The 24344-nt window shown below is 38.0% G+C and overlaps 1 protein-coding gene across 19 annotated transcripts in view; it reads right to left on the reverse strand.

Moving 5' to 3' along the window:
• Positions 1 to 24344, reverse strand: part of TENM3 (teneurin transmembrane protein 3) — a 1341795-nt gene that overhangs the window by 313539 nt on the left and 1003912 nt on the right. For all 19 annotated transcript variants that reach the window (XM_054065057.1, XM_054065066.1, XM_054065065.1 and 16 more), the window contains one exon: positions 8430 to 8732. In XM_054065057.1, coding sequence (XP_053921032.1) covers positions 8430 to 8661 — 232 coding nt within the window. In that variant the 5' untranslated portion in view covers positions 8662 to 8732. The remainder of the gene's footprint in view (positions 1 to 8429; positions 8733 to 24344) is intronic.

The following is a 24344-nucleotide window of genomic DNA, read 5'->3' on the forward strand; positions in this document are numbered from 1 at the left end:
GACAGAAGGTAGATTTAGATTAGATATAAAGAAAAAGTTCTTTACTGTAAGGATGGTGAGGCACTGGAACAGGTTGTCAGAGAAGTAATGGACGCCCGAATCCCTGGAGGTGTTCAAGGCCAGGTTGGATGAGGCTTTGAGCAACCTGATCTAGTGGAAGGTGTTCCTGCCCATGGCATGGAGGTTGGAACTGGATGATCTTTAAGGTCCCTTCCAGCCTAAATCATTCTATAAAATTTTATTAAATCTTAGCAACTGTGCCCGTAATTTTCAGTTGCTCATTATTCAGAGCAAATATTAACCACCCAGTTCTCTCATTCCTTATGAGCTTTCAGAAGCATGTGGGAAGCTAAGTCATGGTTTCAGTGACTTCCGAAAAAGTTAATGCCAGATACTGAGTGTTCTCTGAGCTGTATTTACTGTGCCAGTCTTGGTACAAGCACATTATGTAAGACTCAAAACCTGAGTCAATTATAAAAAAAAAAAAAACAACCCTCCCTACACTTACTGTCTCTGGGGAAGTAAAGTATTTCAAATCTGATGTTTAAACCAGCTATCTATTGTTACTAGCGTTAAACTACAGAATCACAAGGAGACACTGATTGAAATGCTAGCCTGGGAAAGTTTTTACTTTAAGAAACAGAGCAGAATCAATGCAAAGGAAATGCAATACTCATATATTCCGCTGTTTTTCCAAATTATGATTCAAACATGTAGACTCTTCTGTGCAGTATGAGAGACTGGTAATTCTATTCCCTGTTAGCCTTGAGGGTGTCGAGGGATCCTCAGTATTAATCCACTGACTAGAACGTAAGAAGCACTTCTTAATCCAGTATAAGGATAAAGGACTGTTCATCAATCCTCCTGAAGTTACTGCAGAGTATGATTAAAGTCAGCTGAAGATAATTTCACAATCACACAATTCAAAGCTTCAAGATACAGCATCGTATTCCAGTATATGAACTAATAATTTAAACGTCACAGTTCAAAATTTGGGGATTTTATAAAAAAAAATCTGATTTTATGACTATGGGTACATAATATACAAACTAAATTAAGAGAAACTAACACAATTATATTGAGAGAAACTAACACAACTGTCTAGATGATGGACTGCAAGAAAGGATTCCGTGAATTTGAAAAAAGAAATGCAACTCCGTGAATAGCAAGGAACAAAGTCTTGATCATAACCAGAATGACAGTATAGACATTTTAGGCCTTTATCTTGATCTGTGGGTCCTGGGACGAAATCATCAATGTCTCAGCCTCCATTTATTACAAAACACAAATATAGTCTAAATTTGATAGACGTGAAGAAATATGACCTAAGGGTAAGCAATGCGGACATGATGGATATCCAGTCTCTAGAGAGCCTACAACTGTAGATCTGACAGGTATGAGCTGCCACATTAAGGTCAGTACAATGCTAATGACGTGACATACAGCTTGGAACAGGGAAAACAGGTGAGGAGGAAGGAGGCATCAGGAACAGAAGAATGCAAAATAGAGCTCAAGCTCACTGCTATTCCTCCGTACGGGAAGGAGAGAAAACTCTACAATTGGAAGGCATGTCTGCCACTAGAAGCAAGTGGATAAGACCACAGAGGGATATGACTCACAGCACAGTAGAAAACTTGATTAGTTCAACAGGCTCTGAACTGGTATAAAGAAAAAACCCAAACAGACCCATTCAGAGTTGCCCATACATTTCTTTCTGTAGGATTTCATAAACAAACGTCCCACACACATGGGAATCTATACTGCATGTGCAGAATGAGGTGCTAAGACCACTGCTGTAAGTAAGTGGAAGAAACAATGGAGAACACAGACCCAAGGATTTCAGCAGGAATGAAAACTTCTTTTACTCCCTCTCTCACTCACACTTTCCATCCCTCTCCCCAAAGGGTTTCCATTCTGTAAACTCCCATAATAAATATAATATAGCATTGTCTTAAGTTAGATTTTTCTAGCAAAATATCTATTATGCTGAAGACAAGAAAGGATTTATGACTCTGACATATTAATGGCAGCGCAAAGCAAAAAAGTAGAAACACAAAACTTGAGACAAACGTGTTCCTCTGACTGCCGTTTCTTCTTTCAGCTTTAATCAGCTCAGGAACACAGAGTACTGGCTCTCAAGCCAGTAAGTCATGACATTTTACAAACTAATTTCAGAAAGTATCAAGGAACTTTCTGAGGAATTATTCCTATTTTACATCTCTGTTTCATTTTCCACATTTATTTGCCAGTGATGGAATAACCTAATTGCTCACAGATTGGCCTACAGCCCTGACTCTCAGCCCTGAGCACTAAATCAGTGGATGGGACAGACAGGACTCTTCAGCCCTTTCATTCCTCCCCCCACCCCATCTCTAAGCACACCCTTTTCTAGCTTTATTCTCTTCATAGATGTTAATCCTCTGAAGTCATCTTTCATAGCCATACATGTGATCTGCTTATCTTCCTAGTCCTCACTTCAGTTTTTATTAGGAATAGGGGCACATACATCTTGATATATGAGTTATGGAAAGATATAAGAGCAATTACAAACGCTCTACAGTATCTTCCTTTCCATGAGGCTGAAAGTCCTTGTGAAGGCCCTTTGCTAACCTTAATCATTATGATCAAGAACTTAATTCTCTTATTTTGCAACTGGACTAGTCAAAGACAGGGGTTTTATTCTGTGGACCAAGGCTGTGTAGAAATGCCTGATCAAGCAGTCTACCACAAATATCCAAGGTTGATTTTCCCCTGGAGAATCACAATTGCCCTTTGTCTCCAGATCCATGACCCACAAGGGGCCAATTTCAACTAGATGAATACCTTAGAGCAAGTGCGCATATCACTGAGCATGAGCTAAATATACTCCTAATCAAATAAAAGTGAAATGTTTTTCTTAGTACCACTCCGTAGCTAATAGAATAACTTTAAAAGTCAACAGATCCTTATCACCTGGAACCTGAAAACCAATTAACTTCTTATTGTTGCTTTAAGAAGTAACTAGTATAACAATGAGAGATGATAATGTTACTTAGCACTTACAGGGCTTTTCATCTTCAAAGCATTTTGTGAACATAAACTAATTAATCTTTCCACCACTCCTGTGAGGTGGGTAAGTGTTATTATTCCTGTAATACAGAGGGAAAACCCCCCACCTCTGGCCGAAGGTTATGTGCTTAGCCCAAAGCCACAGAATTATCCAGAACATACCGGCAATGCATGCTGCTTACAGAAATTACCCCGTCAAATCAGGCAGATGCTGCAGGTGGCTGGCTTTTAGCATAACAAAAAAGTATCTGTCACAATGACAATCAGGACACATCTTGCGCTGCAGCCAGGAACATAAAACACTAATTCTAATATCTGCCTCAGATTTTCAGAGAAGGATTTGCCATGTCACTAAATGAGTATTAATTTACTCATCAGGAAATCACAAAGTCATTTATTTCTCATTTCATACCTTCCTGTAAATAAGGCATATGTAGTGGATGGTCAAAAAATGATCTTACATATCTATCCTTCCACTGCTTCAGACAGGTAAGTTTAAAGTACTCAAGCTTTAGGTTTAAAAACATGACCACTTAAATACTTTAATCCTACAGTTGTCATTTAGGGTAAATAAAAAGATTAATCATTTTGCTATCCAAAACCTCACTTTGAGCAGCTAGTATTTGAAAGCACTAGACTTTGGAGTCATATTACATTAGAAGTTGCAATTAATGTTTCTGGTTCCTGAAGTCTTAAAACATATCCCCAACAGTGTTTAATATTTTTAATAATAAAATAAAATTCTTGAAGCATATATATTCCTGGTTCATATCCCTCTTTCACTGAATGGTGAGATTCTTCTAGCACCTAAATCTAATTGTCACCGGAGTGGCAGCTGAACAACAGCTATAATACAACTGCACCATGTAACGTACTGTACATGGCTTTGCTTTTCAGCAAACTGGTATGAGTGATTCTGAACATTGTGAAGGAAAAAAAAATACTTTTCTTTGCTTGTTTGGTAAATTCAGCCCCTCTTCCTGCAGCTCCAAGGAGGCATTAAGGCGTTTAATATAATTTAGGCACTTTAACTATACAAAACCGTGAACACACGTACTTTCTTCTGCAAAACTGAAAGGGGTAGCATGACAAATTGATGCTGAGGCTTGTCTGACAATAAATTGTTCTTATGGATAAACACAGCCAACTCATTCTCATTGCCAGCTAGAAAGACTAAATAACTTTACCTGGAGGCTAAAACATAGTTGAATCAAGCTTTCAAAAAGTCAAAATTCAACAAAACCTGCACTATCTCATCTGGTCTTCTATTAGCAAAAGATCTCCTGCAGCTTAGCTTTTCAATTCACACAGTTCACAAACTGTGCTGTGATTTTTTTTGTATGAAAATAGGAACACGTGCAAATCTGCAGTGCATCCTGCCACCTGCGTTTATAGGTCAGCCTACCACTCTTTTGCAAAAACTCAGTGATGTGATACGTGGATCAGTACAGGATCATTATACTGTCCTGTGACAACAAAATTCTTTGAAGTGGAACAATGGCTCCTTAAGAGGTATTGCATATTCCTCTTCTCTTTAACATATACCTGATGGTAAATAAAATAAAGGGTTTGCATGCCTGTATTTTTCCTCCTAACTTAAGGCACCTCTATAAAAAGTTCTTCGTTTTGCATCCAGGTTTGATTCACAATTTCATTCAAATTGTTCCCATATTTTTATATTATTATTTCCAATTATTTTTTCCAGATGCAATTTTTAAAATACTGCTTACTTTCTGTATTTCTACAATCCTTCCCTCCTGCTCCACAGTCATAGAATCATAGAATAGTTTCGGTTGGAAGGGACCTTAAAGATCACCTAGTTCCAACCCCCTGCCATGGGCATAGTCATGTCACACTTCCAGATATTTCCACATAGCACTGTCCTCCGTATATCATACTACTTCACACAGCAGTTTAACGTAAACACAGAAATTTCTCTTTGTACAAGAGAGAAATTCAACTTTACAGAGTCAGCTTTAATCCTGAATTCAGCAAGTTACTTGGGCATATTCCAAAATATAAGCATTTAGGTTGCTGATTTCACTAAGAGAAGTGGTACATATAAATCAGATTGCTCATTGTAGTTGGATACTTCAAAGCATAAGAAAATAGGTGTCTTCTTCCTCCCTAACAAAAAGAGCAAATAGCCATATTGTTACACCTTGGAAAGTAAATACACTTTCAGGATGCTTCATCCATTGTCAAGGATGAGATATGGTATCTTCTCAAACATGTTATACATACTTGAGTACCTAGCTTAAAAATACTTCCAAAGTTAAAAAACCTCCCAGTCTTCAGTTACAGGCTGGGTGCCGAGTTTAATTATTCACAGGCTTACCACTTCTTTTGAATCTTATGTGGACTTTAACAACAAAGTGAAAATAAATAACTGAATTGCAAACTTTAAAAATAGTAGGCTAACTAATCCTCATCTAAAACGTTAAATAATAAAATCAGTCCTGTAATAGATGAAGGCACTTGAGAAGAAGGGAGGGAGACCACAGTAGGTCTTACCTCCTGTTGACGCTAACTGAAAGCGTGTTGCTTAGATGAAGTCATGATTACCTAAACAAACGTAACCACTCTTCAAGTCATGTCAACTGGGTTTCAAAATTAACAAGATAAACCAAGTTATATAATAATTTCATGTTCATCTATTTTCCATATGTTTTAAGTGCTGTTTTTAGAATTACAGTGACAAACATGCATTTTAGGCTCTTATTTCTATTTACGCAAATCATCTCAAACAGCAGAAATTCATCAGATGAGGAAAAAGATTCTGGAACCAACTGGAACCAACAATTGGAGAACTTCCCCACAACAAGTAAAGATAACCTAGATAAAGCTACCACTGAGCAGGGTGCACCTATCTCCTACAGCAGCATCCCTTTCTGTATCCCTATCATGGGATTTTTGGAAGCAGGCAGCATAAAGATGTATGCAAAGACAACTCAGGAAGAAGAGGTGGGAAAGTTTTGATCCATTAGCAGAAAGCTTTGAAGGGCTTTACTGCAAAATATCAGCCATAAAAACACACTGACATTTTAAAATAGTGCCACATTTGAGAGGCTCAAGAAACTCATGTAACACCTCCAATAGCTTTCCAGTGGACACTGGAAATTTGATATTGTTATTTTACACAGTCTGGGGAAAAAAAAAGGAGACACGGTTCATGATTAATTTTAAAAACTAATTTCCAATTAAAAGTATTTATTAAAACTTGCCTTATTTGCTTATAGATTTATTTTCTGTTGATTTAGCAGGCTAGAATGTAATTAGACTGTCAAAGCAACACATATGCACTCTATTTCTAGGCAAAGAGGAAAAAAATAAATACAAGGAAGCATGTTTTATATATTATTTAAAAAACATTGGAATGCCCTTGAACATCTTTTCCACAAAATGCCTACAAAGCCAGAAGCAGTAAAATCTGAGTCAATGATGAATCAAAGGAACACACTACCTAAGACTGCAAAAGCAGCCCTTTATAACTTGACCCTATCAAACCTGCAGGTAGTCCCCAAAGGTGCTAAACTAGCATGCATTACAGGAAGCCAATAAGCCATACAAAAAGGATTGAAAGGACAATGAAGAAAATCAAATGGGCACAGATGACAGTGCTGAGACCACAGAAAGGTGAAGATGACACCACACATCCCAGACTGCTGTGTTAGGACTAGAGTCACATCATTTATTGCATATTGGGCAATAAGTATTAGTTAAATATTATGTGCTTTTCTGAAAAAAATGAAGAGAAAAAAACCTCCAAACGCTGATGCGCCATAATATGTGGTGTGCCAGGCTACATAACTTCCTCTATTTCATTACTGCTATTTAAAAAGAATAGTATTCTATGTGGGCAATAGTTTATGAGTTCATTAAATAAATATATTGTTGTCACTACTGTTAAGAAAGTGTCTAAATTGCAGGTCTAGGAAAACTTACTTTTGATTTGACCTTATTGAAATATGAGATCAAGGTGATTAATGACTATAAAAACTAGAAAGTAGTGATGACCTGAAGTTTCACACATCACAGAAACCAAAAATACACAGCAGAAAGCAGACAGACTACAGTAGCAGCAAGCCTCAGTTATGTGAGCCTAAGAGAAATGTTTTTATTTCCCTTGCAAACATTTGTAGGAAAAAAAAGTCAACACCATCTGCCCAGCTCTAATTCTAATGTAAAGTTATTCTACTTGGAACAAAGAGAAACCACCAATAGGGAAAGTAATTTTAACTATTTCTAAAATTAAAAATAAGGGCTTCCTCACAAGGAGGAAGCTTTCTTTTTCTACTCTTAAATCTATTCTTGTTTCCTCATAAAAGAGAATATAGCTTTATACAGAAGACTAAGGCATACGTTCACACAGCTCTTGGCCTAGCTTTCTCCTTTTACATGGCTGGGCTGCAGTACTCCACACGTTTCATATCTTTTTTTCCTCTCCTTATATTAAGTAATTTAGTGTGGAAATGTAGAAATGCCAGTTCCAGAAACTACAAATTTGAATCAAAAAGTGATTCGTAAGTGCTTAACCTTAACTGGAACCAAGTGCAAACTCCCAGAATCACTGAGGTCCAAAGGGATCTCTCGAGATTATCTAGCCCAAATCCTCTGCTCAGGTATGGTCAGCTACAGCAACCTGCCCAGAACATATCCAGTCAGGTTTTGAGCATTTCCTGGCTATTTAGATCCACCATGTCTCTCCAGTCCTGGACTCAGAAAATCAACAGTGAGCTCCAGCGACTTGTTAGCATCTGGTTAGACATCATAGATACCCTCCAAAAAATTCTTCAACAAATCTAAATGCATTAATCATGAACTAATTTACCTTACTCACTTTACTCTGTTATTGCTTTTGCAAGCTGAAAGATAAAGGCATTGAGCTAATGCATTATTAGTATGCTCATCCACACACACTATGTTTCCTCAAACCTGTTCATAGGGCTTAGCTATCTTGGAACATATTTGTTAATTTTGATTCATTTTGAAGCTATTTACATTTTAGGTATATTGGAGTGGCAAGTTTTTGGGCAATCAACAGATTAATAAATTGAATTTTTGCTGGGGGTCTAGTTTTTAAACTGTAAGGCATGAATACTTCACACTTCAGTCTGTGATTTTGCCACTGACCCATAGTCCAACATGGGCCATTTTCTCAGTTTTCCTGTGCATCATATCTTATTCATTTCAAAGATGGTACTCTTTGCTTTCCCATCTTTGTAATACATTTAGGGAGATACAAGTGAATTGTACTATGTGTGTAGAGTATTACTAAAACTGATGAAACTGGTATAATGACATACTTTTCCTGCAGCAAGAACACTTTGTTGCTTGGTTCTAATGAATTTATACACTCTGAATTAAAGCATCTTGCCTACCTTGTCTGGTAAATTCATCTGCTTCTCTGTGGACTAAGTCTTTTACCCGGTTTCCATACAGCAACCTAGAGGAATCATGATCAAAAGCTTTCAAGGTTTCACTGGAGCTGTAAGACTTCTGTGTAGGCACCCTGCACTCCTCATTTTCTGCTGAAGAATTTGTGTAGCGCCGTTCTTTGTCCCGTCTGCTCTTTGTCAGGGAGCAATAAGGCCTACGTTCCTTCACATCCATACTTCATTCCTTCTCTGTGCACATCAGTCCAGCTTATTTGGAAGTCTTCTCTACATTCAGCTTACATTCACCTAAAACGAAATTAGAAAGACAACTGCTGATGTGTTAGTGTTCTCCGATTGCTGTGATTGCTTCCTAACTGTCTGGAAGAGAAAGAAAGAAAGATCTCATCAGTGATGGGTGAGACGTACTTCTGTGATATTTGCAAGACTTCCCAGAGTTTCATGCATGAGCTACCCTGATCAAAAAATTAGCAATGGAATTCTTCTAAACAAAATACAATACTACTTATTTTTATACAACAGATTAGAAAATCAAAAGCAGACTGAGAATTGAGTGGAAAAAAATAGCTTTTCAGCTTTATGAATGTGTTACTTGCCTTAAGTCTATCTGTAAGCTGTTTCTCTTTTTCTGAGAAGGATGTATGCTTTAAATGTCAAGCAAGTATGCTTTAATGACTTCCTTGTTCTTGTAAGAAACTGTTTTTAATGCCCCTTTTTAGATACAGACTTCTGTATTTTTTTATTGTCGTTTCTGTTTTAATAAAATTCTTCTCATCAAGGACATACACATATAGTTTCGCGGCAAGGTACAAAACCATAGGTGATATGCAAAAAGACTTCTCAAAGGCAGTGTATTCTACATAACTTGTGCTAGAAAGCTAGTAACTATTGATTAGTAAATTACAGTCAAAACTAGGTTCTCCTTCCCTTATATTTTTAAGGAAGAATACAGTAAGAATCTTGTTTTTATTACCCTTTATTTTACTTTCAAAGCAAGGCTTCACAGTTTCATCTCTTTGTTCCTGCCCTGCAAACTTAACGAAAATATCTACATTTCTGACAGAGTAAGAAACAGCTTAGAAATTTTGCCTTCTTTTTTTTTTAAAGAAGAGTGTTAAGATAAAATTAATAATCTAATTTGTATCATCAAATAGCTAACAAAACATCTAAATCAAGAACAGTTTGGATGATTTTAATACGTTGCAACTGCAAATGATAACGGAGGCTTTGAAATTTTTGTTTAACACCTTATGTATTAAGGTTCTCTCCTTTGAATCAAGAACTTTCTCCCGTGTGCTCCTCTCAAGTACTTAAATACCACAGCTGATTATTTTATGAAGTACTATCAGTCAAGTCCTTTGTGATGTAGAATTAGAATGACAATTTACAGCACATATCACAAAGCAAGAGCCAACTCCATTTGCACTCCGTTCAGCAAAACTGAGGTTGCTTTAGAACTCCTCACCTATTTAATTTTAAACATTTATTATCAAACAAACTAATTAGTTATCACTGCTGACAAGATTTTTTTGAGAGTATTTAATTTACTACAGAACTGTAATTCAATTTCAGGAATGGAACCAGTCTTTCATCACTCCATTTTGAAATTCTCCAAAAAGCCCTCGCGCTTCTAGGCCTCTGTGAATCTCAATTTAGACTAGAAGACAAAGCTACAAAGCATTCCATTTGAGCAAACATGACCAGAAAAAGCAAAGTTTTATAATAGAGTAGTATATTAAATTTATGACTATTTGTCTGCATGTCCACGTAGGACATCTTTTTAATTTATCTGAAACACTTGTGTTGTGGTTTGAGCCTCAAAGCTGTATAGCTTTAACTTCTGCAAATTGACTCAATTCACCTTTCTAGCCCTGTGATCTCTCAGTTTTATACTGAGTATGATGTATATGGGATGGAATACTCTATTAGTCAGTTTAGGGTCACCTGCTCTATTTGGCCCTCCTTGCAGGTGCAGCTCCTTTTCCACAAGCTCCAGCATGGCCTTGGTTAAGTACAAGCATTGGCCTTTCTGCATCACCAGTGCCCTGTGTTATCACCTTTAGAGAAGAACACTGTCTCAAAAACATGCAGTTAGCTTTCAGGAAAATGAAGTTAGTTACAGCAGCTGAGTTAGCCACAAAGCTACTCCAATTTAGCTCAAACCACAACATCGACATTTCATAAACATCGCATTTTATTAACACTAAACTAAATTGTGATTTTAAAAATCATTATTTACAGACACACAAGTATTCTTTTGCAGTGTAAAGACTTCATGTAGAAGCATATCTCCTCTTTAATCTAACATTTTAAGACTTCAAAAGGCCATTAATTCCTAATATCTCTAAATTGTGCCATGGGAAAACACACATCCACTATTCATTATCAAAGATGAAATAACTTATATTTTTTTTTCCCCAAGATTCCAAGCTTTTATAATGTAAAAAACAAACAAACAACACCCAAAAAAAATCCTCCAAACAAACTCTTCTTTGGACTATGCTGTGTGACTATACCAAGCTAATTCCGTCAAAGATTTAATCAATGCTGTAGTACGAAGTAGTACTGATCTGCTTTCTATGGAAGTCAATGAATTCAATAAAATTCAAAATGCAGTTTCCTGGGTTATCTATGGCCTCTCCAGGCAAAAAATGAAAAGGTTAAAAAATTATAAGCAATTTAATACCACCACATCATGGAGATACTTCAACAATAATTATACTGCCTCAATAATGAAGACTAGTGGATTTTGGGGCCATTTTCAAAACAAAACAAAACAAACTGTAAGATTTAAGAACCTGATCTTTTTGAATCTGGCATTATACAAAACACCTATTTACCTTCAGTAACCTTTAAAATTAAAAATCAGTAGTACCTCTTAGCAAGTTTTAGGAAACAAAATTCTCAAGCTCTTGCCTTTGAAAATATTTCAGCAGTGAATTAATACACATATCTGAAAGAAGAATACAGTATAAAAGCTATCTTAAAAGATCTGTCTGCAAATAAGTGTTCTCTACCATGATCAGAACACAAACATACTTGCAGAATACAGAAATAAGTATCTGTTAATGTTTAAGTAGTAACCCAGCAATGCAAAGTCAAACAAGGGAAGACTTGCAGATGGCTTTAAAAGATCTGAACCACATGTCCTATTACTGCAGTAGGATGTTCTACAGTCTCAAGGCTGTGCAGGACTTATTTGTCCCATCAAGAATTTCAGGCCCTCAAGAACACCCCTCACCTCCAACTTTAGAAAAATATTTTCAATTATTGGGAAAAACATTTTGAGAAAAAAACACTAAACTGTCAGCATCTACTCAGCTCCTTTCTTATAAAAATCACTGTAGTTAAAATATTAGCAAGTTTTCCTACTCAAATCTTCAGATGTAAATGAATCACTGAGCAAAAATTTGAATATTTCTTTTTCCTTCCTCCTCTGTTTCCTATAACATAAAAGGTGCATCCCAGGGGGAGTTACCCAAATGCACTGACTCATGTTCTTTTACTATGCTGTAGAAGAAGCTCAGATGAAATACTGGCAGTGAGTACAAAATAACCTGAAGAGAACACAGCAACTAATTTGATGCATGAGCAGGTTTTTTGACAAATCGGATTAAAATTTTAAACCAAATAAAAGTACATTTATTTTCTGACATGTTACAAAAACATTTGCCTTCATCTGCAAGAATTTTTTTGCCCATATGTCAATATTTATGGTCCGTCGAATAGCTTTGTTTCAATTAAGTGAAAGAATTTTCACAGAGCAATATTTACAAAGCTATTGAACTACTAACTCAGCCACTCACAAACGGATGTCAAAACAGCCGTTCTAAATACTGTTACGTGTTGTACTACAATGCTAATGTGACATGACCTGCATATACTGAAGAAAATAAAACCAGATTTTGCTGGCACATGCCACTACTTTGAGCTTCTATCTATGGTTTTCTAAGTATAAAAGCTGAGGATCCTCCTCTGTGTCACTGAGCACCAGGATCTCCCATGACCTTTTCAGTTTTCTATCCAACGTTACAGGCTCCTGGCTGGATTAAACAGAAAAGTGTATGCTAATCACCAGACTGACATGTCAGCTCCTATATAGTCATACCCATCCCATTTGTGTACATAGCTCAGTTGATCACAGCCTCAGTCAAACTGCACTTTCCCAGTGTCACTCCAAGCTTTTCAAACCATTCAAAACCATAACAGGAGGTTTACATTTTTAAATAAATAGCTACATATTTCTTTTAAACTTAGTTTAGAAGGGAAGCAGGAAAACCAGAGAAGCATCTGTTGTACATGACCAGGTCAGTGCAATCACAAAGCTCATTCCCTTATGTACCAGGCTACTTTAAAGATCCCTGACATCATTATCACATTTAGCACAATATTTAATTACCAAGTCAGATAAGGTATGTACAAATAGTAATTAAAACAATTAAACTGTTATCAAAATCCTTTCTTTTACTCCAGGTGCTGTCAAAAGCCCAGCTGTAAATACAAAAACAGAGCACAAGGCATATTCACACAAAAGTTCCAAAGTTACTCCAGGAGCTTCGATGGCCAAAGTCTCAGAAACAGACAGAGCTGACTGATGCAGCAGTAATTTTATTTAAAATTTAAGTACATTTACAATTGTATTTAAAATTCCCTAGGACAGCTATTCAGTAGTCCCTCTTAATCACTTCATACAATGTGAAATCAAGTTGCTGTAGTGAGAAGGAAAAAAAGTTACTTACCTTTTCTACAATAAAAAAGCCTCAACACTAAGTAAAAAAGCCCCTATACTGCAACGTAGAAGTAAAACAGACATAAAATGTAGTATATGTTTTAATTGTCCAAGATGTAAATGAGGCTTTAAGGTCATGCTACAGTTTTATCTAAAACACACAGCTACAACTTCAGCATGCCTGCTGGTCTCAAACTGTTATAGGAAATTATTGCATTTAATTCAGCATCTTCAGCTATGAGTTCCCCAAAGGGTTATTACAGTTTAGCAACAGGATGACAATCTTGCCTAATGTACACAGTGCCCCCTCCCTACGTTTCACTTGAAGAATCTTCTTCCAGCATTAAATTTGGCTGAATGAACTCTAAAGTAACTGAATAAGAGGTCTAGATATGCCTTAATATTTTACATCCTTTGATATCTAAACAGCTATACGGGTACAAAGTAGTAAAAAGGTAAGAAATAAAATGTGTTTGTTACCAGAATAAAGGGATAATTGTATAGAAAAGTTCATGTCACTGCTTAGGTCGATTTATGGATCTACTATAGCGTTTATTACACTGCCTTTCAATGCGTAAAGCCATTTTAGACATTTCAAAATACACAGAGCAAAACTAGAATCAGTTCTGAGAACAAGAGCAATTATTTTCAGATATACAGCACTGGAATTGAAAACATTTCAAAAATGAGCAATAAAACTGGCAAATTTCTTTGCTACAGAAGAACAGTAACGGAAATACTGCTATAAGGAAGGTCAAACAGGACCTCTTCTACTCAGCATCACAAGAAGGAATCAGTAAGGAAAACAGCATGTTGCTAGAGGCCTTCTTCCTTCCCCGAGGCCAGCAGAACAGAGCTGGGGAAGGAACTCGCACACCACATCCTTCCCTCCCAACACCTAAATCTAACAATTGTCTGTTGGATTGAAAAGCCTGCATTATAGTTAATGAATAACTATTATTTTTCTCACTAATTACTATTGTTATGAATTACGAATCACTGATCCTTCCACATTCATCTCGCAATACAAGTATGGTTTGAACGCTTGCTTAGATCGGGAACAAATTCCTTTCGTGACACACTACTACATAAATACAGACAATAAAAGAATTGTGATGCTTCTGGGAAAAGAAGCAGGCTCGAGGTTCCGTCTGAAATAAGAGCAGAGGATTCTACAGGCTGCAAGTCAAGACGGTGCCTATTGTCAGCATTGACAACAGTTGCTGAAAATAACATCTAATATCTAATTAGTGCTGCTGAATAGATACATTAATGCAAATGCAATAATTTTCATTTAATCATAACTTTCTTTTAGTCTGTAATTGTTTGTTACTGTAAACATTACATTAGTTACAATTTGCACTAGGTATAGTATTTGCATCCCTTTTTAACAGCAAAAGAACAAAGCAAATTTAGCTGGTATATATAACAACTAGATTAAAAGGCCAAGTGTGATATGCAAAAATGGAACACAAATTAAGAAAATCTACCCATAAAAAATACTCACAATTCACACAACTAATCACCCATAAAACCTATCACAAACAAATACTAACAAAAACTCAAAAGGCATAAAAGAGTGATGAAATTTCCAGTTCAATGGTTGATAAAGTGAGATATGTCAGAAATCAACTGAGCTGGAAAAATGACACTTTGAAGAGGTGCTTAGGATGATCTGTAGCCCTGGTGTGCCATTAGTCAAACTGATGACTCTTAATACATGGATATTTCAGGTCATCATATCTAGAAACTTACTTCTTAATATTAAAACTCTGTCTTCCAGCACAGAAACTACAGAGGATGCATCTGAAGTCAGCATTCTTAAGAGGGACTGGGAAACATATCGTCTGCCAGACAGGCAGTTTATAAACTAAAATTTTTTTTAAAAAGCCTCCTTAAGTCACTAACTAACTCTATGTTTTAGAATGATATTGCAAACACAGAAACGATCAAAGAAAAAAACCCTAGCCCTTCTTCAAGCATTTTTCTCCATCACTTCAGGGAACAGATCACTCATGCCTGCCATCACTATATAATGTAATGTTAAGAAACAGTTACTTTAGTAAATCTAAAAACATCAGCTTCATTAGTGGTAGAATAAACAACACATAAACGTACTCTGTGTTCATCATAAAAGATTTTTGCTATAAAAGTCAGGAAAATTAGCAAGATAAAGAGTCCTGTGAGGTGTCCTGATCAGTCACAGACGTTGCCTTTTCGTGTAAAAATTCTGCTGACATTACTTTAAATTGAAATCCTTGGAGAGGGGTCAGGAGAAAGAACACCTTATGCCTTCCCCTCACAGGGGCAGAGAGAGATGATATGTCTGTGTAACAACGGGAGTGGAAGGAGTACTTCTCTGGATGGCATTTTCCTGTGAGGGTACAAAGACTATACAGCAGCAATTGAGATGGAGCTACAGCTGCTTACTGGAAGCCCTCACAGAGCAAGGCTGTAAACCTTCAGATGAGTAAACTCAAAAGAGGTGTATGCTGGCTATGCACAGACACAGCCTGGGGTTGTGCTGGCTGTTAAGGTGCCAAGCAGGGCCTGCAGAAAAAAAACTTGCAAGGAAGGAGGACAAAGACACTGAGTAAACCACTTTGTGTCCAACAGCCACTTCAGAAGAACCCAGAAAACTGTTACACAGACAATTTCTGTTCCTTCTTGGAAAGAACGGTTTGCAAGAACTATCATGAACTCTGATCCTGGGAGGAAAGCTCTGACTCTAATTTGGGGGATTTGAATAAGATGTGTTTTTTCTTGAAGGGCCAAGAAAGCTACGTGAGGAAGGGAACACAAAGATCAAAAGACTGAAATAATGTGGTGTGATGCTGTAGAGAGAATGAGAGTGAGAATATGTCATGAAAAGATGGAGGGGCAAATGAAAATAGGAGAGCAGAAATGCTGCAGTATAAAGACAAAAAAAAACACCAAAGTGAGCTCAGGACCAAAAGTGGAGGGAGACAGTTAGCACCCAGTAAGAAAACATTAGGGAGGGGAAGTGATACAGCAAGCCTAGAAAGAGAGATGGGTCAAAGAGGAAAAACTCAGCAGAGAAAGAGAACAAAGAACACTTCAGAAGGGAGAAACTTTCTGCCTCATTTACTTCTGAGCAAAGTAATAAACTCTGAGACAGAGTCAGCACTGGGTAATTCATTATTCAGCAGCAACTAAAAAGGCTTAAATACTTTCCTCCACTCTTTTAAACTTGAAATTCATCCTTTATGCCATCAACTCTTTCCCTTCTCTATCTTTTTGATAAGAATATTTTTCTCCCTATCTTCTTACTCAGCCTGTCTCAATGATCTCCTGATTTATGCAAGTATAATTTCTTCTTGAACTGTGCCTCCCAAGTTTACTTTTGCACCTGCTCAGAGCTCTTCTGCATCGTCCACTTTTGTTCGGGAACAAAGGCATAGAAATCTGGGGATTTTTAAAACAAAAGCAAGTGGGATGGAGAACCTGACATAGGAACAACATGTAAGAAGCCACGAGCATCAGCAAAGGTGCAACAGTCCCCAAGTCCCCTAGCAAAGAGCACAGCAGAATGGCTTCTGCTTTTCTTTTTGGAGAACAAAGCTATCAGTATGTCAGCTTCACCATCTGAACAGGCTCTCGATCATTCAACTCCCCCTTCAACAACTCAAAGTTAATTTCAAACAATTTGACAGCAGTGAGATTTCAAAAATAATACATCTCTCAAGTCACTATAAAGGAAGTGAAGTATATTACATGTGACATTCAAGAGCTGGGCATACAGTCACAGGACTAGCTGAAAATAACATTGTGAAGGTGTCTGGAAATGAAAGAAGGAACTGAGAAAACCGCAATGAGGATGACACACAGGAGAGGGAAGAAAGAAGAGCAAAGGGTACATCCTAGAGTTAACGCTGTGGCTGCGTGACACGAGATACACATGCACCATCAGCCTTGGTTTCCATGTACAGCTCCTCATAGTGAAAGTTGAAATTCCGCATACTCTGGAGACATTCACAAGATTTTTCTTTTCACAGTGATCTGACGGGTAACCAGATTTTTCAGTCCCAGTCACATTATAATTAGGATACTGTTGCCGTGTGAAAACCTGGAGAATAGTTAGTGACTCACCTCAATAGAGAGTGACTAGCAAGATGTATAAGGCATGCTGCCAATTTTTTTTTATGCTTTAGAACTCTGTTTTGTTCAAACTTATCCCCTTGCCCCCTGTGACTTTCCTTCTCAAAATAGCAACAAATCAAAACCACACAGACATGAACAGGAAGAGTTCCAAACATGATGAAAAATGCCCATGGAAACATACAGAGTACTGTACACTTGTCTTGTCACAACATTCATTTACTGTTCTTAACACTGTAGAGTGAAAATTTATTAGCAAATGTCCACATAACACGTAGTAAAGCACTTTTTAATATGATTAAGTATACATTAGCAACCCCTACTACTGTGTTTAACTATCCCATCTATTCAGACTATATCAGCTGTCACATCTCCCTCTGTACTCCCCAGGTTCCTGCTTCTCTCTCCGCACAAGCTGTATTCTCTTGTCACAAGCTTTAATTGTCTCTTCTTCAGCACTATCCAACATCAGCAGACAATAAAGGCAGGAGGTTGTTTGCCTGCTGGATCACTTCCTTTCTGTAATCCCTACTCTACCTCTTTCAAACCATCCCTTTCATAGCATCAGATTTTTAGCCTTACCTCACAGGTCATATGATAACTTTGTCCTGTATCACCCTATTTCATTCATGCCTCCCAAGTTTTGTCTCCAATTTCAACACAACTAAGACTTTAATTAGAGTAAACAAAAGAATGATACATTTTAAAACAAGTTCTTTGGCTAACTTTGTGAGACACAAAAATTCCCACACTACTTAGCAATGCATTACTTCTCCCTGAAAGCCTACACACAGCCTCTAGCATGGCCCTACCTGACTACCAACCAAGAACTTCTCTGGTAACAGTACTTAAAGAACAATTAACCTTTAATAATGCAAAGCCTCCTTCAGGGAACTGGGAAAGTAGGATGAAGAACTGCCTCGTACTGACCTCTTTTGCTGGTCTGCATTACCTGTATGTAGAGCACCTAGCTGTACCTCCACATGCTGCCAAATTCCTACCGTGGGCATACAGCAGCAGAGCTGCTGTGGGCAGAGCCCAAGGACAGCACCTGGTCCACTGGAGTCACATCCAAGAGAAATAGTCTTGACTTGTGAAAAATGCTTCATGGCCAGGAGATGCCAATTTTGGAAAAGAAGCCTAAGCTTCTACAGTAAGTGTTGAACAGCTTCACATTATGTTTTCGGAAGGGAGACAAGTTGCTTCTTTAAATCCTTTAAATTCCCACTTAAGATAATACTCAGAATTTCTTAGTACAATCTTCAATCAAAAATTCTAACTAAAGTAACAATTCACTTCAGCAACAGATCTGAAGAAGACCTTTGAAGCATAGGCAATTTCTAACCTTTTTAAAAAAAATCTCTCTTAATAAAATAAATGGAAAGTTGGACTTCAACCACAAGGACAAATAACCACAACTGAATAATGAAAATATTTTACAATTATCAACAAGTCTTTCTTGATTGAATATGAGTTTGTAGAGGGTAACAGTTCAGTTACACAAAAACTAAACTATATGTAATTGTATTTTTGACCAAATAAGCAAGCACAAGTGCAAGACTGAAAGCTAGGAACGCTGCAGGCTTTGGCTCATTTAAGGACAAGGAAACCACAAGCAGAACAAGGAAGAGAATTTTTCCAACAGTGACTGTAAAGATGCCTCAGCCAAGTCCGTATGGACTACCTGGGTAGATGAGCAGGAATTTTAATTTCCATCCTGTTTCAAATACTTCCAATTCCATTTTAATATGAAACACGGAGTGCAAGTATAACTACTCCATTATTTGCATGGCCTTATGCCTAATATGAAAATATTTGTGATTTTAATCATAGAATGGTTTGGCTTGGACAGGACCTTAAAGATCATCTAATTCCACCCACCCCTGCCGTGGGAAGGGACACCTTCCACTAGATCAGGTTGCTCAAAGCCTCATCCAACCTGGCCTTGAACATCTCCAGGGATGGGGCTTCAGTGACTTCTCTGGGCAACCTGTTCCAGTGCCTTACCACCCACCCTCACAGTAAAAAATTACTTCCTGATATCTAGTCTAAATCTCCCCTCTTTCAGCTTAAAACCATTACCTCTCATCCTGCTACTACACTCCCCGATAAAGAACACCTCCCCAGCTTTCCTGTAAGCCCCCTTTAAATATCAGAAGGCTGCTCTAAGGTCTCCCTGGAACATTTTCTTCTCCAGGCTCAACAAGCCCAACTGTCTCATGCTGTCCTTGTATGGGAGGTTCTCCAGGCCTCTGATCATCTCCATGGCCCTCCTTCAGACTCGCTCTAGCAGATCCATGTTCTTCCTGTACTGAGGACTCCAGAACTGAACTCAAGACTCCAGGTGAGGGCTCACAAGAGCAGAGTGGGAGAATCGCCCTTGATCTGTGGGCTACTCTTCTTTTGATGCAGCCCTGGATATGGTTGGCTTTCTGGGCTGCAAGTGCCTACTGCTGGCTCATGTTGAACTTCTCATCCACCAGCACTCCCAAGTCCTTCTCTTCAGGGCTACTCTCAATCCATTCTCTGCTCAGCTTGTATTTGTGCTTGGGATGGCCCCAACACAAGTGCAAGCCTTGTTGACCTTCATGAGGTTCACACAGGTCCACCTTTCAATTCTGGCAAAGTACTCTACAGTTAAGGACACAAACACCATTCCAGTATAGGCCCTTCCAAGTACTAACTTCTTCCTGAAGTGACTTGATATGTGACATATTTTTTGTGGGAAGAGAGAGGGCATGAGATGCATGAAGTAGCAGGATCTGGAAGGATTCTTGATCTACACAATGCAGTAGATGGGATCATGTCCATCCTGAAGTGAAGGACCTAATAGCATAGTAGGAAGTCTGAGAAGGTCCTTCAACTGCATTAGCTACGTTCAGAAGCATTTAAGCTTTTAGGAAAATTCTGAACTTTCTCTCCTACTCCTGAGGGTTCGGCCAGGACTGAAAAAACACAGGCATCAGAACAGAGAGAAAACATCCAGCACTAGTATCTAAACTTGGTAGCATCAAAATCTTGTCTCTGTATTTGCATAACCAAGAAGCACATTTAAAAATACAAGGCATTGAGAGATCCATTTTGTACTGAAAAGTTTCACTAACACAGATGAATTTACCTTAGCTTAAGCTAGCAAAATTTATTGTGCAGATGTAGCGATGTTGACATAAGAGTGCACTTTTAAAACCACTGATGTAGATAAGCCCCGAGACTGGAGCCAGTCTGATGAATATCATAGGCTCTTAACGCATTCAGATGAGAGGATGAGCACACCGAGCAGGGCGAATGAAGAGGTTCACACTGCTTGGCTATTATCTTTGGACACACTTATCTTGGGGGGGTGGAGGGGGCTCATTCAGCTGGGAACAATGAACAGGCTACTCTACATCTCCAATTCATGCACAGACTGCCTTGTGTTGCATGGAGCTGTAGGGCAGGATTAGGGATACAGTTTGTGTGTGAGTCTAAGTTAATCAGGGTTTCCAAGAAGCCAGTGTCAGAAAGGAGAAGACTTAACATAGGGTATACACTGGTATTTGGGGAGTTTATCTTTCATAGTGGGGGGGGACAGGAGGGATAAAGGAAATCTTAACATTCCTTTATATCACTTCGGTTTTCCATATAATTGTATTTACATACACATAATCAAATAATTCTCAGGCACGGGCAGCAGGTAGAGCAGACAACACAAAAAAAAATAATAAACACCAAGCAAGCAGAGCTATAATAGAGAAAGACTTGCACAGAGTTTGAAACAGTACTGGAGACTAGAGCAAAGCAGGTAAAAGACTGGAAAAGTGAGGATTTTATAACTCTGTTATAAAATCTGACCAGGCACATAACGATGAGATCTTAATTGATGTGCAGATCTTGCTCCCCTAATGCTTAAAAATCCTCCAACTGAACATTACACAGATAGTGAAAGGTATATATGTGCACATAAATATATATATCCAAAAACCAGTTACATATGTATAAATAAAAAAGATAAAGGACACGGTATGGGGAAAGTATTATTAGAAGTCATCTGCTTTTTAATCTAAAATAACAAAAAAACCCATGCATCTAACTGAAGTCAAGCCATCTTGGGAAATTTATGTCATTAATTTCACTCCCTTACCCCTTCAGCAGTTGTATATTCCCAAATACTTTAATGCTTATAATTTCAATATTATAATACTGAGTTATTTATGGTAGAAGTGACCAAACCAAGATAACCAGGGAGTGCCGGATGAAGGGGCAAGGCAGGAATGTTCTGGTAACTATGTAAGGTGAGTTTTTAACTAGTCTGTCTTCCACCTACCCTGAAAAAAATTCAGGGGATTCTTCCTCATTCAAATAAACATTGGTGGGAATTTTTAAATTTAAGTGACAAAGCAATTAGTCAAATGTGCAAAACTCTATTGGATATATGCTACACTGATACTGAAGCTAGAAAAACAACTAGCTGATTGTCTCCAAATGCCTTTTACCTATTTATTCAATCAAAATGAAATTTATTATTGAAACAAAATCAGCATGACTAACAATAATGAAATATTGCTAACTATGTATTTTTCTGTATTGCCTTAACTGTTATGCCCAAAGGGCTATGTTCCTGTGTACCTGAAGGAGACACTAGTAGCTTTTGGCAGAGGTGCTGGATTTATCAGGAGCTGCTGCCTCAGAGTAAAAATACTGTCTATCAGAAAGTCAAAACCACTGCTGTGAGGCTGTATCTTCCATCTTCTATTTAAGCATTTAGTCACTTTTCACAATAACATGGCAACAACAATGAAAACACCGCTGGCTGGTACATGACTCTGGTTTAAAGGGCACCGACTGTCCTGCAGAACCGTTAGCTCGGAGACTTTGTTACAGTGATTCAGTAACGGCCGCTATAAGGAGCTAATGAAGTAGTATCTTACCTTACATAGAACGTCAGTCCTGAAACCTTAAGCACAGCAGCTCAGCGCGTACCATGCTTGTGATAGGACACAATACAGGTTTTTTTTAGAAAGCAATCTGTCAGTCTCAATTTCTGGATGTCTTATCCATAAAATCATGAAGCAGGTTGGCTTTGTCCAACCAGACAAACGTCATATTCGCAAAGTACCATTTGCCAGGGTTCCGGTGATAAAATTCTAGAGTCTGTGTTTTCATGTAACAACAGAAAAAAAGGTATGGGAGTCTTTTGAGGGGGTCTGTGCTCTCTCTAGGGACTGAAGAGGAAGCCAACAGGACTTGGTAGATGCTTAAAAGAAATTTAGTTTAAAATTGATTTTAAATAATAACAGTACAGATTTCCTTGTTTTTTAAAAAAGGAAGATGAAGGGCAATACCAGCTGCGATGGCATTCCCTTCTTTCCTCTCCCCTTTGTGGATGCCCTATTTTAACACTCATACAACAGGAACAAACCTGCGCTCCAGCACTCTACAAATAAGGTGGCCTGAATGCAAGCAGGATCATTCCACGCCTCTGCTGAAGCTGCACCTTGATGTGGCATGTTGGAGAGTCATGAAGCCAGGAGAGCAACAAGGAGTTTGATAGAGTTTGGAGAAAATGAGAAGACTACCTTTTCTCCTTACGCAGCACAGCATTAGCTTTTTGCTTGTATCTACTGTGTTTTCTCATTAAAAAAAAAAAAAAAAAAAGACATTTCTAGCCAGGTTGAAATAAGAAATTTCTGACCTGCGGCTATTACTTCTGTCAGTCTGGTTTGAGTACATTTGGTAGTGTTGACTGACACAGTTCTCTCAGACAGGAAATATGAGCCAGATGCTCATGATCTCAGAAAGCTTTAATCTAATTATATTTCCATATATGAAGAAGCCCAATAAATACGTTTCTTGGCAATGCTAGTGAAAGGCCAGAGGCTTTGCACTGACCTGGCAGCACAGGGTCTCAGGAGATGCCTGGGGTTGTCTTGACCTGAGCTGTTTTAAAGGGTTGCCAGGTCATCAAGCAATTATTGCCTAGCCTGTCCCTAAAAATCCCATGGAGAAAATTTGAGGCCCCTTGGTAGTCACTGGTTAACAAAAAGAAGCCCTTTATGTCAGGTGAGGCTGGGGAAGACTTCGGGGCAACTTCCAAAACCTGACCTGGGAATTGATGAGAATGGAATAGGCCACATAAAGTATATAAAACCAGCCACAAGTGGACCAGGTTGGAGAAGAAAGGCAGCCCCACTACGAACACCATGCTTCCTGCAGTCGAGTGCAGGGAACGCTGGTGACTTCTTAGAAACACCTACACACACTAGCCATTTCACATCCATCCTCACAATCCAGAGGAACACTGAAAGGGTGAGCATAACACCAAAAAGAGGCAGGCACTCGGAAGTTTTGCTTAACAATTTAAAATGTATTATTAAAGAGGCTTTTCTACATATGGACTATTAGACTGTTAAACGTTAACTGGACTACTAGGAAATTCCTAGTTCTTTATTTGTGGCATGTGCCCTTTTACCTGAAGACGATTCAGGGTACACCACTAAAGCGCATCTTTGCATTTACAAGGAATAGCTTTTAAAAGCAAACAGAGAGCTGCAAAAGCTTTGGAAGATTTTAAAAAAACTTAGGTTCCTGGGAGCTATAGATCATTAGCTCTCCTGCTACCTTCTGCTGCTTTTTCCTTCCTCTCTCCATATGCAAAACCTTTGTCTTTAGTAATATGTAGTAGACAGTAATGATAATAATGGATGCTGCCACACAAGCTCTCCTTTGGGCAAGTGTCTGGCTGATCAGTGTTTGTCATAGGACACGAATGACATGCATGCTAAATCATAGCCTAATTATTACACACTGCATCTAAAGTTTCCAAATTCATAATAAATAGCAATAACTTTCAGAGTTTAAAGAAAAGGAGAAGAAACTTTAGATAATATAGTATTAACTTTGACTTACTGAAATGAAGGAATTTTAAACTCTGTACTGTTAAAAGCTAAGGACTTCTTGGAAACTAAGACTGTATTTTAAGTAGGCAAAACCTGAAGAAAAGGCCAAGCTTCCACCATGTATCAGTTAAAATCAAAACAATCTTACTGCCTATCTTTGTTGGAAGTACATTTTAT

The sequence above is a fragment of the Cuculus canorus genome, chromosome 4 (assembly GCF_017976375.1).
Source record: "Cuculus canorus isolate bCucCan1 chromosome 4, bCucCan1.pri, whole genome shotgun sequence".
NCBI classification, from domain to species: Eukaryota; Metazoa; Chordata; class Aves; order Cuculiformes; family Cuculidae; genus Cuculus; species Cuculus canorus.